Source organism: Equus caballus, chromosome 16 (genome assembly GCF_041296265.1).
Source record: "Equus caballus isolate H_3958 breed thoroughbred chromosome 16, TB-T2T, whole genome shotgun sequence".
NCBI lineage: Eukaryota > Metazoa > Chordata > Mammalia > Perissodactyla > Equidae > Equus > Equus caballus.
In genome coordinates, this window is record NC_091699.1 from 76,678,124 (window position 1) to 76,691,837 (window position 13,714).

General features: G+C 46.9%; 1 protein-coding gene across 6 annotated transcripts in view; it reads left to right on the top strand.

Moving 5' to 3' along the window:
- The window catches only part of RFTN1 (raftlin, lipid raft linker 1), a 198,120-nt gene that overhangs the window by 159,719 nt on the left and 24,687 nt on the right, over nucleotides 1-13,714 (top strand). For all 6 annotated transcript variants that reach the window (XM_005600912.4, XM_023620891.2, XM_070238110.1 and 3 more), the window contains exon 7: nucleotides 1,294-1,409. In XM_005600912.4, the coding sequence (XP_005600969.2) occupies nucleotides 1,294-1,409 (116 nt within the window). The remainder of the gene's footprint in view (nucleotides 1-1,293; nucleotides 1,410-13,714) is intronic.

Consider the following 13,714-nt stretch of genomic DNA (forward strand, 5'->3'; position numbering starts at 1 on the left):
TACCACAGATGGGATAGCTTAAACAATAGAAATGTATTTTCTCGTAGTTCAGGAGGCTAGAAGTCCGTGGTCTAGCTGGCAACTCCGGTTTCCAGCAAGGCCTCTCCTCCTGACTTGCAGACGGCTGCTTTCCCTTGGTCCTCATGTGGCATCTCCTCTGTGCAAATGAGGGGTGACTCTTCTTCTTATGAGGACATCAGTCCTATCAGATGAGGGCCCACCTTATGGCCTCATTTAACCTTAATAGCTCCTTAAAGGCCCTATCTCCAAATACAGCCACTTTGGAGGTTAGAGCTTCAACATATGAATTTTGGGGACACAGTTCTGTCCGTAACAGAATGGTCAAGCAGTGATTCGTAGACTAGCATCTAGGGACCGAAAGGAATTCTCTGCCCACAACCCCATTTCACAGACGAAAGACCAAGCTCCTGAATGTGGTCACTTCACTTTTCACGATAGAGCACCGACCCAAAACACCTGCTTCTCAGTCCCGTCCTCTTGCCCACAATCTCTTATCTAAATGAATCCAGGGCATTTAGGAGCCGTTCACCAAAAAAGGGGCTGAAAGCACCTCCCTTGATGTCTCTCGCAGGGGCAGGGACCCTGTTGTGATTTTTTGTATACCCTCATTGCCTAAGACAGTTCTAGAATCGTCCTGTATGGTTAGTGGACGTTGTTGAGTTGTACAGACCTCAGAACCTGTCCACAGACTGGAGCAGTGCCCAAGGAAACATTTTCAGTAGTAAATCACTTGGGAAAATTCCCCCCCTCCCTCCAGTTCCCCCTCTTGACAAGAGCTGCCTGAAGCGTTATCTGTACAGCAGCCCACATCATGGGAACTTCCAAGAATCAACGCGTGTAGAATGCGTCTGACAGGCTCAGATCTGGTGTGTTATATCTATCCCCCCTTAAAAAAAAATCTCTCCACCTAAATATAGTTTTCTTCTAAAAACTGTCTCTAAATGACTGTGTTTTACCCTGAATAAGTTCTCCCCAGTGCATCCTGACGCTGGAGCGTGGAAAGGAAGGTAAACGCCTGAAATCAAATGGTGATTGCTAACAATGAAATTTGGGCTCATAAAATCAAGGATATTATTCAAAACTGCGAGGTAAATTAGTCTCATTCATTCTGATGGGGCTAGATTCCGTGGCTGTGTGTGCCTTCTTTAATTAACATGCTGAAAAGATGTTCTGATTGGGATTATTAATGAATGCAGTGAAAATTTTTGCTGCTTGTAAGGCCTCTGCCACAGACAGTTTACAGAGCCCCCCCGCCTTTCTCTTTTTCCACAGATTCCTTACACGGCTTGACAGATGGAGTATTCATCTTTGAAGCTGTTTCCACAGAAGATAGCAAAACCATGCAGGGCTATGATGCTATTGTTGTCGAACAATGGACGGTCCTGGAAGTAAGTGGGGGATTGGCAGGGGCGCTTCTTTTGTTTGGACAATGATTCTTTTATCCGCTCGCTGGACCTGGCTGTGGCTGCTGCTCAGCTGTGGCTTTCCTCCGACAGGCAGTTTGACCCGGGTAGACCCGATAAGGACCCCTTTCGTCCTTCCGTGCCCCTTTTTCCACCGCCCCGGGGGGGAGGGATGGGCCCCACTTTTCCCTTTCTATAGGCAAATTACTTCGTGTGTGCTGGACGATGGGTGGAAAGAGATTCTCCTTTCATTAATTTGCATAGAACTAAAAACTCTAAGTGACATAAATGAGGTGAACCCATAGTTTGTGGCCTCCATGATGATAAGAGCAACATCATTATTGGAGGTAGACCCCATGGCTCCCTCTGCCAAGTATCCTTAGAAGAAATTTATGCACACATGCTCACTTGATCTTCAGAATAAACCCATGAAGTAACGTGATTGCCCATGTTTTACGGATGGGGAAACTGAGGCACGGAGAGTTTAGGTCCCTGGCCCAAGGTTACACATTAAGTGCTGGAGGATGCCTTTAAGAAATGTTGACCTGTGAGGTCACCAAATTGCTGTGGACAGAGGAATTCCTCAAGCCACGTTCCTCTGGGACCTTGGAAGAGCTGCTTTGTTTCTGAGATTCTCTGGTGTGTACTTTAAAGGCATTTCTTTAACTATGGAAGTCTGGTCTTTTTAGACTAGTCTCTTGTCCACCCAGCATCTGGGATGTAAAGGGAGAAGCTGTTTGAACATAGAGGACTGATTCCAGAACGCTCTTGAGGAGGCCCGGAAAGAACACAGGGTTGGCATCACCCCGAGGGGCCCCTGCCAAGCCAGCTCTCTATGCCAAAGTAAGACAGATGTGGATGCAGCTCTTTGTGAGGAGTGTGGGGCCCCGGGACCCACCAGACAGCAGTGCTCGCCACACCCTGTGCCCTTGGAACTGCAGCCTGGAGGCGAGTCCTTCATCTGGTTGCTGGGCCCAGGCACCCCGAGGGCACTATTAGCCAGCCTTTCAGCCTGCAGCCATTCCCAGGAGGCGTGAAGTGGGGAACAGGGCCGTTGGGGGCATGCCTGCATCTGAGCAATGATGGAAATAACTGCTTGCCAGTGTGACAGCAACGGAGTACAAAGAAAAACTGGTAATCAGAAACAGGAATTCCAAAAATACAGCAGCCAGGGCCAGTTAGGAGAGAAGCTAGGACTCCTGGGGTGTGTGTAGCAAGGTCAGTAAGGAGTCAGGTGATAACCTGGTTTGTGACCAGCCTCCACCAGTTGCTTCCATCTGACCTTGGTCCCAGTGGGCCTCCCTGCCCCTAATTGGAAATGGGGTGCAAAGGAAATGAGTCTAAAATGCTCAGTCTAAGATGCACAGTCCAGTGAGGGCAGGTCATGTCCTCTCTCAGGACCCTAAGCTTCCTCAACTGTAGGATGGGGGCGGTGCTGTTCCTCCAGCCCACCGCACGTGGGAGAGTGAAGGCTCCAGGCGATGGTGGAATATGAAGTAACAGGGGTAGCAGTCGAGGCTCTTAAGGACCCAGGAACACGGCCCGCATGCTTCAACGCGCAGTTTGCTCTGTAACACTTGGCTCCTCATAGCAATCCATGTGTGGCTGCGCCAATAACAGGTGCATGTGTGGAAGCGATTGACAAGCCACGGGGACGTGTGTAAAATCTCTTGCTGTCTGCACGTTAAAATGGCTATTTAAGGGAGGGCATTGTGGTTTCCTCAAGAAAGATGACTTGATGGCAGTGATCCAAAGTCATGCTCAAAATCTGGTCCCAAGACCAGCAGCGTCAGCATCACGTGAGAAGTTGTTTTAAATGCAGAATCTTGGACCCACCCTGGACTTGCTGAATCAGAAACTCTGGAGATGGGGCCCAGCGATCTGTATTTTCATAGGCCCTCTGGGGAATCCTTATGCACACTCAGCTTTACAAAGCAGTGTCTAAAAGTACAGTACTGGGGCCAGTCTCACCATATGTCTGTAGTGTGTTATTTGATGAAGGGGTGATGGAAAAAATACCCCAATAATTTATCTTTCTTTAGCCTTGGAAACTAACTGTGACCTTGATGGGTAACAGTGAATGCACACTACCTGAAATGTCTGTGGGAAGGAGATAAGGTTACAAACTAAAATAAGGACACTGTTGTCTTTTTAATTTGAAAAGAGGTCAATTTTATGGGTTAAGAAGTTTAGGGTTTATCAGGTTAAGAAGTTAGACCATTTATTCAGAACCTTTTCCTGGACGTGCAGATTGGTTTCCATTAGGTTTATTTGTCAAGTTTATTTCTTTATCACGTAGTTGAACTTTTTTCCTCTTGACTTCTTATTTTTGTGCGTTAATCTATTTGGTGATATTAATTTTGGGTCGTCCTGTCGTCATCCTGTGTCCCACCTCTGCCGCTGTGCACGCACACACACATACACTCACACACTTCAGGAATGCTTTGGCTTTTCCCTAGGACTCCTTGGAATGAAGTAGGGTTTTAAAGCCCAGCGGTGTGCACCAGCTTGCAAAGCCAATTCTGTGCATCTCTTCCCAGCTCCATATTCAGTGACAGAGTCAGTCAGATCAGTAGCTTGAAACTGGCCACAGTGGAAGTATTACACCACTGAAATTGGCAAACGCTAGAAATGAAGTCCCCCTCCCTCACCGCCCCCCCGCCTGCCCCTCCCCCTGAGCCAGTTGTAAACATTTACCAGCACACCACTGGATGGGCCTCTATTTCATCCCATTTCCACGTTATGATATACAGTGTGACTGGCATGCAGGTAAGCAGAAACAGATTTTTTTAATTATCATGATAATGATGACAAGTGGATTAATGGTTTTGATGTTGTTTACCAATTTTCCCCACCCAAGTCTTCAGACTTGCTCTTCTCTCTGGTGTCTTTGGAGCATCCCTGAATTTCCCACAGTAGAAATAGACCTCTGTCCCTTTTAGCAGCATCAGCCTCTGAGGTTACCATCTCTCAAGGGCAAAAGCAGGGAAGATCCCCTCTGGGCAGACTGTACCCTTGGTATATGGGTTTCTCTTTCTCTTTAAAGCTGGTATAGGCAGCCTTGGAGTCAGCTCATAGGTCACCTCTTCCAGGAAGCCTTTCAGACTCCCTCAGGGTTAAAGACCCTTCTTCTGTGTTCCCATAATTCTCTGTGCGTAAGCCTGTCAGGCTCCTATTATAATCATTGTTATTTATTTATCCTCTTTCCTCCCTTCACTGTGAGTTTCTTGGGCTGGTGATGTTCATCTTTGTTCTTCAGGGCACCTGGTGAAAGCTTCCTGAATTAGGTTGAAGGCCTTTTGGTTCAGCCCAAGGGTAGACCAGTGTTTCTCAGAACTGAGCTTGTGTCAGAATCATGTGGAGACCTTTTTAAAACACAGATGTCCAGGCTCTCCCCTGAGCGTCGTATTCAGCCCACTTGGAGAATCCCTGCCTAAGAGGAACCACATGTATATAGCTGTTACCCAGCCCAGCAGGGTCCCGTCCAGGGCTGGTTTGCCCATGCCTCAGCTCTTTGAAGAGGCTGTCAGACCCCTACTCCGACCCACAGACAGCCCCCTTCGGCATGCCCCTCCAGGCGTGTGGGTGTTTGTCCAGCTCCCTCACCTTCCACCCTTGAGACCCAGCTGCTTCCTCTCTTCCCCATTCTTCTGGCCTCTGGGGAGGTCTTTCCTGTTCAAGCCCTGGGCAGGTCCCTCTGGCTTCTGGTTGACCCTGCTTTTCTGGCAACCACTGTCCTCCCAGGCCAGCCCACGAACTCCTGGGCTTTGACCACAAAACATCTCTAACCAGCTTTTTCTCTTTGCTCACAGTTGGGACTGACTTGTCCCTTTTCTGCCCCTTTACTCCTGTGCATATTATTATCTTCATCTCTGTGTGCCAATGTACCGTTCCAATTCAGCCACATCTTGCTGGCTTCCTTCTCTACACGCACGTGCATACACACAGACACACACACACACAGTCACAAAAACTGCATCTGGCTCTTCACAGCTCCGCAGACAGTACAGTCTGTTGGAAAGAGAATGTAGACTGTCGAGTCTGGCCTGGGTGTGTCTCCTGGCGCTCTCATTCCCAGCTGAGTAATAACCGAGCATATGAAAAGTGACCCACTCCCTCTTTGTTTTCCATTTTCTGTTGTATACATGGGGACACTGGTAACAACCTGTCAAAGTTGATGAGAATTAAAAGAGCAAATATATTAAAAGGTTGTGAAGGTAATACTTGACATATAGCAAGTAAACCCCACTTTCTTTTATTGGTCACCTGGTATCATCAATAAGAAAGATCCTCTCCCGATGGCCTTGATCTTGTAAAAGCACAGAGGGGGCTGGGCTAGGGAGAGTTGAGTCAAATGCAAATAATTATGTTTTTCTCATTGGAAACCCACAGCCTACATTTAAAGGCAATTGTGAGTGGGGTAAACGTCCATCCATGAGGCATTTCTAACGGGTATTGTGTAGACTTTTTCCTCTCCAGTGTGAAACAGACTGGATGGAGGACATGTCCTTTGGCATGTTGTGGGAATCGCTCCTCCGGTCCCTAATGCTACCCCAAACGCCTCCACAGAGCTTATAGATGGCCCCATTGTTCCATCTAACATGTCACCATCTTATCCCTGAAGGAATCGTGAGAGCCTTGGTAAGACGCATTTCTGTAACTGAAATCCACGCTGGGCATAATTCCACCCTACCTGTCCCATGACTGTGTCCAACACATTGGGTCCCACTTGTTCTTCATGAACTTCTGCAGGCTTCCGGAGATGAACTGTTTGTTTCCAAAGGCCCCCAACCCTCTCTTTTACAATCCAGCCTAGGATTTGCCAGGGAGTGACATCAATTTTTTATGGTATCTAGAATTTACCACCTTCTGCTCTGACAAGGGAGCCAATATTTGTTCTTTTTAAACCATCTGGCACTTTTCTTCATTGCCACAGTTTCTCCAAGATAATTATTTTGGTTCTGAGATCATAGCCTTTAGTGCCAAAGACAGCAGTTCTCTGCCTTTTTCCTGTGATACAGAAGCTTTTCCCACGAGTGATCACTGCCGTCAAAGGACCAGGACTGAAGACACAAACCCGTCCCGGCTGTAACTCCACTCCTTTTCCAGCCCCGAGCAGATCACAGCACAGATGAGGTCGTCAGGATAACCTTAGATCTATGCCAGCAGCTGTCTCAGGACTTTCACTGTGCTCAAATTCCTTGCGTCCCCTCTCGCCTTTGATAGTGACACGCTAGTGTGCTGACCGGTGCGCCTGAGCACCTTGTCCTTACAATGTCATTCATCTAGGCTTGATGCATTGTAAATTCATCACTTAAGACTTTGAGATTTGCTTTGGAGGGCAGGTTGCCAACCTCTCTCAAAAATTTTAGAAGCCCATCCATGACTACCCATGACTCAGCCAGTCCATACCTCATATCCTTCTCTTCTAGAGAAGCAAATGCATTTGTTCACAAAGAAGTCATATACAAGGACATTATTTTAGCATTGTTAGTAATAGAAAAAAGGAAACAAGGTACATGTCCATCAGTAGGAGAATGGTTAAATAAAGGATGGTGCATCCTTCTTATGGATGTGGTCATTCGTATAAACTGACATGGAAGGAACTCTAGGAAATGTTGTTAAACAGCTTAAGTTGCAGAACGATGCTGTGATGGTTAGTTTTATGTGTCAGCCTGGCTAGGCTATGGTACCTGTTTGTTTGGTCAAACACCAATCTAGATGTTGCGGTAAAGGTATTTTTTAGATGTGATTAACATTCAGACCAGTAGACTTTGAGTAAAGCAGATTACTAATCCTCCATGATGTGGGTGGGCCTCATCGAATCAGTTGAGGGCCTTAAGAGACCCTCTGCCCTGCAGACTTTGGCCTTGCCAGCCCCCACAGTCACCTGAGCCAATTCTTCTTAATCTTTCTCTCTGTATATACATGTTTGTATATATATATATAGATATAGGTAGATCTGTGTGTCTCTTTCTCTGTCTCTATCTCTATCCATCCTGTTGGTTCTGTTTCTCCAGGAATCCTGACTAGTACAGATACAAACAATGTGATGCATTAATGGTGAAAAAACTTCACAAGACAATATGATGTATTGTCTGTGAGTATATGCAAATGCAGAAAAAGGCCTGGAAGGGCACCCATCAACCTGATAACAGTGGTTACGTGTGACCTGGAATTGAAGGGTGGGAGGTAGCTTTGTCTGTAATATTTTCATTTTTATAGAGAGAAGTACTCATTTTACTTGCGTAAAATTAATTTTTAAAAGATCACTAGTTACATTTTACCACATCCTTTTTTCTTTTAGGCTTTAGATAGACTCATTTTCTCCTTGTAGAAAAGAAAGTAAACTAGGAGCTGAGTGATTCTACTTTCTGTTGTCTTCAACATATCCTTTTTTGGTACACCTTCTTGTTTTGAACATAATTTAAAAGGTGTGCCTGTGCGTATACATGGATGTGGTCACATGCACCTCATCTCAGTTGAGACTTAGCCTTCCTCCTCCTCTTTATGGGTTTGCCTTACTTTTGTCACCATCCCTGTAGAGTTAGGGACCTCCCTCCTGTCCTCGTACATCCCACCCTCATCCATCTTTGCAGACTCACTGATTTCCTTAGTTGCCTCCAGCTTTTATTCTAGAGTGACACATCCACCTGGAGCCAGCTTCCTTTCGAGCATTTCTGGCCACCAGGCCATGCTGAACTTTCTCCTGAACTTTCGAAATCCTTTTTCTTCTTGTCCCTTGAAGGGGCCTCTGGTGCTCTTTGCTGTCAGGAACTTGGCGGGGACAGCTTAATTTATACGGTCTGTGTTCCCCAAGCAAGTCGCTCCTCTTCCCCAAATGATGGGGATTGTGTTTAAAAACAGTGACCAAAAAAAACTTCTAACAGGTCATTGAGTCCTGACTTCTGCTCTGAATCTTTGACCCCGTGCTGGCGTGGTGGAACTCTGCGTGGCTGTCTGTCCCTCTTTTATCTTTGTCAGACAGAATTTTCCTTCTGCCTCCTTGGCAGCGGTGCTTGGCTTGGGGGTCATGGAATGTCATGTGTATTGTAGCAGTGGCAAGACACAGAGATGAGGGGCCAGGGCATCAAAACCAGCCCTGCCACTTCCCAGGGGTGGCCGGTGCTCATGGAAGGTTATGTAGGAGTTAAAATACAGTGAAGGGGATCAGTGGGTACTGAACAGAGAACTCTCAGGGAATTGGGAGACCCTGGAGGGTCAGAGAGAGTGACCTGCTCTTTGCTGCCCTAGGACAGGAACACAGAGGGGCATTTGCTGAGCCCCCACCTTCAAGGAGCATCCAGGTGGGAAATAAGTAGCAAGGCATTCAGTGCCGCGGTGTCCTGCTGGCTGGAAGTGCCCCGGGAGAAGGCAGAGGCTGACCAAGGCCTGTGGACACAGTGGGCCTCAGCAGGCTGTCAACAGTCAGGATGTGGATGAGCCAAGGGAGCTGGAGGGGGCTTCCTGCTGGTGGGAAGTGGCAAGAACAGAGGGAGACCGGAAGAGAAAGCACATGAATTAATTTTTTTCACAATCAGAACACGTAGTGGATAACGTTGGTGTTCTTCTAGAGCCCTTGGATCTCTTTTTACCAATGTGCTTGCGCTCCCAGCAGCCCGCCCTGTACGTCTTTGCTGACCCTGCCCCTGAGCTAGGAGCCTGCTTGGCTCAGGCAAGGACAGTCGGGAGTGCCTGTGTATGTAGATGCCCCGTGGTAGTCCTTGTCCATGGCTGAGGAGGGTGGGTGTGTGAAAGCCCAGCTGCCGTGTCTCAGGTCGGGACACTTCTGGGTACAACTTACCCTGCAGAGTTTCCCGTGGGGCGAGGCTGAGCCCCTGTTCAGGAGACGTGTGTAAACCTGAGACCCTACTTGGCTTCTTCGACTTTTTGTCCCGCTTCTGTCACTCCCTCACTGGAAGAACCGCCTTAATAAGTCACTTGCAGGCAAATCCTCCTGTCAGGATCTGCTTCTGGGGAACCTGAACTAAGATAGAATATATCGTAAAAAAATTCCATGTGAATTATGTTGCAAATTGAGGTAAAAATTATTGTGGGTTTTATAATAATGTCAAACAAAATTCTTTCAGTCTAAAAGTATATATATTAAAAAGTGAATCTTCCTCCTCCTTCTAGCCTCCATTCCCTGGTTCTCCCTTCCCAGAGGCAGCTCCTCCCAGAGATACGCAGCGGTGGGTGTAGACACACAGGCACGTGTGTTGTAGGCTGAACACTGCCCTCCTGGGCTGTCAGGTTCTGAGCCCTGGAACCTGTAAACGTTACCTTATTTGGAAAAAGGATTTTTGCAGATGTGATTAAAGCCAAGGATCTTGAGGTGGGAGATTCTCCTGGACTGTATGGGTGGGTCCTAAAACCATCTCGTATATCCCTATGAGAGGGGGCCGAGGGGGATTTGACACACAGAGAGAAGATGTGAAGGGGATGTGAAGGCAGGGTAGAGAGAGATTTGAGATCGCTGGCCTTGAAGATTGGAGGGATGCAGTCACCAGCTAAGGATTGCCAGCAGCCACCCAGAGCTGGAAGAAGCAAGGAGTAGATTCTCTCCCAAGAACCTCCACAGGGAGCGCGACCCTGCCGACATCTTGCTTTTGGCACAGTGACACAGGCGCTGGACTTCTGGCCTCCAGAACTGTGAGAGAATAAATTTCTCTTATTGTAAGCCACCAAGTTTGTGGTCCCTCTTTACAGCAGCCCTAGGAAACCGGTACAGCAAGCCTGGCTATAGCCCAGTGGTGTGTACTTGAGGCATGTCTGCATTTGTGGTCAAGGCAGGAGCCTGAGTGTGCAGTAGGTTGAAGAGGGTCGTAGTGGGGATCTCATCCGAGAGCCGTGTGTCCGGACACTTGGCCCTAAAGGGATGTGTGTTTGGAGAGGTGGAGTGGAATGGGGTAATGGCCAACAGAAGCCTGGGAGAGAGGTCCCAAGGTGAGAGTAAGGGCGGGGGTCATGGTGTCAGTTCGGATGCTTTCCTCTGTCAATGGAATATCCAACTAGAAGTGGCTTAAGCAGTAGGGAGTTTTTCATCTCATCTTACCTGGCAGGTCTGGAGGAAGATGGGGTGGTTGCAGACTCAGCTTTTCAATGGTGTAAGGACATCATCAGGGCCCCAGCTGCTGTCACCTTTCTGCATTCTGGTCCTTAGCTTGTCTGCCAGGTCTCATCTCATGATCCTAATCCCAGGGTGGCTGCAGCAGTTCCAAGCATCTGATGTGAACTTGATGACAGTGGGAAGAACAGTGGCGTTTCCTGCCATGTGCTCTTTTTTATTAACAAGTCAAACCTTTCTTAGGAACCCCCAAGCAGAGTTTCCCCTGGGCCCCATAGGCCAGGGCTGGGTCACAGACCCACGTCACTGCCAAGGATCATGGTTAGCTGGGACTGGAGAGGGTGTCGGCTCAGAAGGGGAACTTGGGCTACCAAGTGGCTGTTGGCTCTGGCAGCCAACAGTGTTTGCCGCTGAGTGGGACTAGAGGGGGGCTCTTCGAGGTATTTTAAAAACGACTAGACTTGGTGGCAGCTCGGACAGTGGGATGACGAAAGGAAGAATTTGACTTTTACTCTCTGTCTGCACTTTTTTCTTCCATAAACTCAATTCTCCTGTTCTCTCAGACACCCATTTTTTACTTCCTGTACAAAATTTAGTTATACAAGTAAGTTAGACCTTTTAAAAAGTTCATTCAATAAATAAATATTGAGTTCCTACTGTGTGTCAGGCACTGTGAAAACCTGATGAATGGAGGAAATTCGAGCAGGAAGAATTGATGCCTTTAACCGGAGAGAAGGAGAGCAGTCATTAAAAATGGATGCCCACCCCCTGCCCCTTCCACACCCATAAATAATTTCTCTTGTTGTCAAGCTTCCTGAGGGGTGGTGAAAGGCCCTAAATCACCAGGAACCTTTTAAAGCTGATGACAGAGGAGAAGCAAGTGTGCGTTCTGCTGAAGACCATGGGGCACCGGGAATTTAGAGCCTTGCCACAGAGGAAGGAGGGTGAGAGCAATTGTCACATTTTCACAATCTTGTGACAAATGCTTTTATTTTTTTTTTAAATAGTGTGCTTTAAAACATTCAGTGCATGCCACAGAAATAGAAGGAAGAGGCACCCCTCAGTGTGGTAAGAAGGGGTCAATCTTTAGGTTTCCCAATGTGTTTGAGATTAGCAGGGTGGACCATGATTCTATGAAAGCTTTAAACATGTGCACAAACAATTTATTATCTAATAGTTTCTGTATGTCAGAAGTCCAAGTGGGCTTGACTGGGTCCTCTCCTCGGGGTCTCGCAAGACTGGAATCGGGTTTGTTCCTTATTGGAGGCACTGGAGAAAGAATCTACTCCTGAGCTCATTCAGGTTGTTGGCCAGATTCACTTCCTTTCGGTTGTAGGACTGAGGTCCTTGTTTCCTCCGGGCCGCCAGCCAGAGGCTGGTCTTTGCTCCTAGAGGCTGCCCACATTCTTTTTCGTGATTTCTATGTAGCCCCCTATAAGAACTTTAAATTCATAGACAGTCTGGGAGCCACAGGTGAGGACTGGGCAAATGATTCTCCAAGAAGAACTTATTAAATCAATGAGTATAGAGGGTTGGAGAGCATTCTTGTAGTTAAGCAATCATTCGTTGCCACTCCTGGGAATTTGTTCTTTTTGAAATTTACTTGGCCAAGAATTTTAGTAAAACTAAATGAAAAAGAAGGGCCTATGGATGGAGCTTAGCTGGTTGAGAGGCTACACTCAGAAGGACATGCCTTAATGGGAGGGAGGTTCATGGCCCCTATGACACCACCCTGTGCCTTATCCCATTTCACATCTTTTTCATGTAGAGATGTAGAAGGTGGTGGACCTGTGGAGACGCAAAGCTGGGAGGCCATGGAGTATATTGGGTGGCCATCAGGATCTAAAGAACGTGGATGCTCTTGGGCTCTACAAAAACATTCCAGTTGGGCATGGGGGAAAAGGATCAAGGGCATGTTTGAGAGTAGAGAGAGGGGAAGATTCTGGACAACCTACCCACACCAACATCATCCAGGGCTGCTTTTTATGAATCTATCTCTTTTCACCTGTGGAGTTTCTAAATTAGATTACAACTGATGTTTGTGGAAAGCATTCACTACTTTAAAAAAAAAAAGGAAAAGAAACAAGAAACCTTGAAAATTACTTATCTAATCCAGCTTCGTTTTTGAGTAGGTTTCCCTGACTTCTTAAACCCCTTCCGATCTCATTATCTATTGGTTTATCAATGTTGGATCAAACCCAGCCCAATAAAATGTAATGGGATGCATTTAAGGATCAAAAAAAAAAAAATCAATTGCATTTAAGTTCAAAAAAATCTATAATGCTGAATGGAGAATACCTGATTTGACAGCAATTCTAATGAAAAAGAGTTTAACATGGATGAACAGTGTACCTACTACTCCCCTCCAAACACTCTAGATGCCTGGGCTATGACAAAGGGGGCTTTTCCAGATCACACCCTGTTTGGCTCTGTCCCTCCGTCTGTGTTCTCTCCTGCCCTCTGCTGAGTGCCTTCTCCACCCCAAGTCTTCCCCTTTGAGATGCCTACCCTTCCTGGCCCAACTCTTTGTGGAATCGTCTTGGATACCATCAGTGGGATTTCTCTCCCTTCCTTGTGGCACTTAGCATATCCCACGTCACTTTAGAACTATTTAATTTTTAAATTTCTATGCAAACTTCTTGAGTCAGGGGCTCGCCATTCCTGCTATTCATGTTCCCTGGATCCAAATTAATTCCTGTCATGTTACAAGTTTTCAACAAACATTAGTTGAAAGAATACCGAACAACATGAGGTTACTCCTGCTTATAAAAGAGAACTGACTGTATTTATGAAAACGCACATGGGAGGTACTAATTTCTCTGTTCTTCAGTCTGGTGCCAGCTGACTTGGAGTCTTATGTCCACCACAACTGCCATATTTAATGAGAAACACAGATAGATTATGGAGTGGACAGAAGAGAGGAACAGTGATGGAGGATATGCCTGGAAATGATTGAAAACAATTGGGCATATTTATGTTGGAGGAAGGAAAAACAAGGGCAGTCAGGTAGCTGGCTCCGTATCTTTGAGAGGCCAACCTGTGATAAAGGAGCTAGAGTCTGTTTTCCTTGATTGCAAGGGAAAAACTAGGTCCCTTTGGAGAGCTCTTGCAGAACCATTCAGCAGTGGAAGTGGCTGGGGCCCAAGGCTGTCAGCTCCCAGGGACAGTGTGATTCAGATGTCCAGTCACCATCCCTCTGGAGTGATGCAGGTGGTCCTCCTGC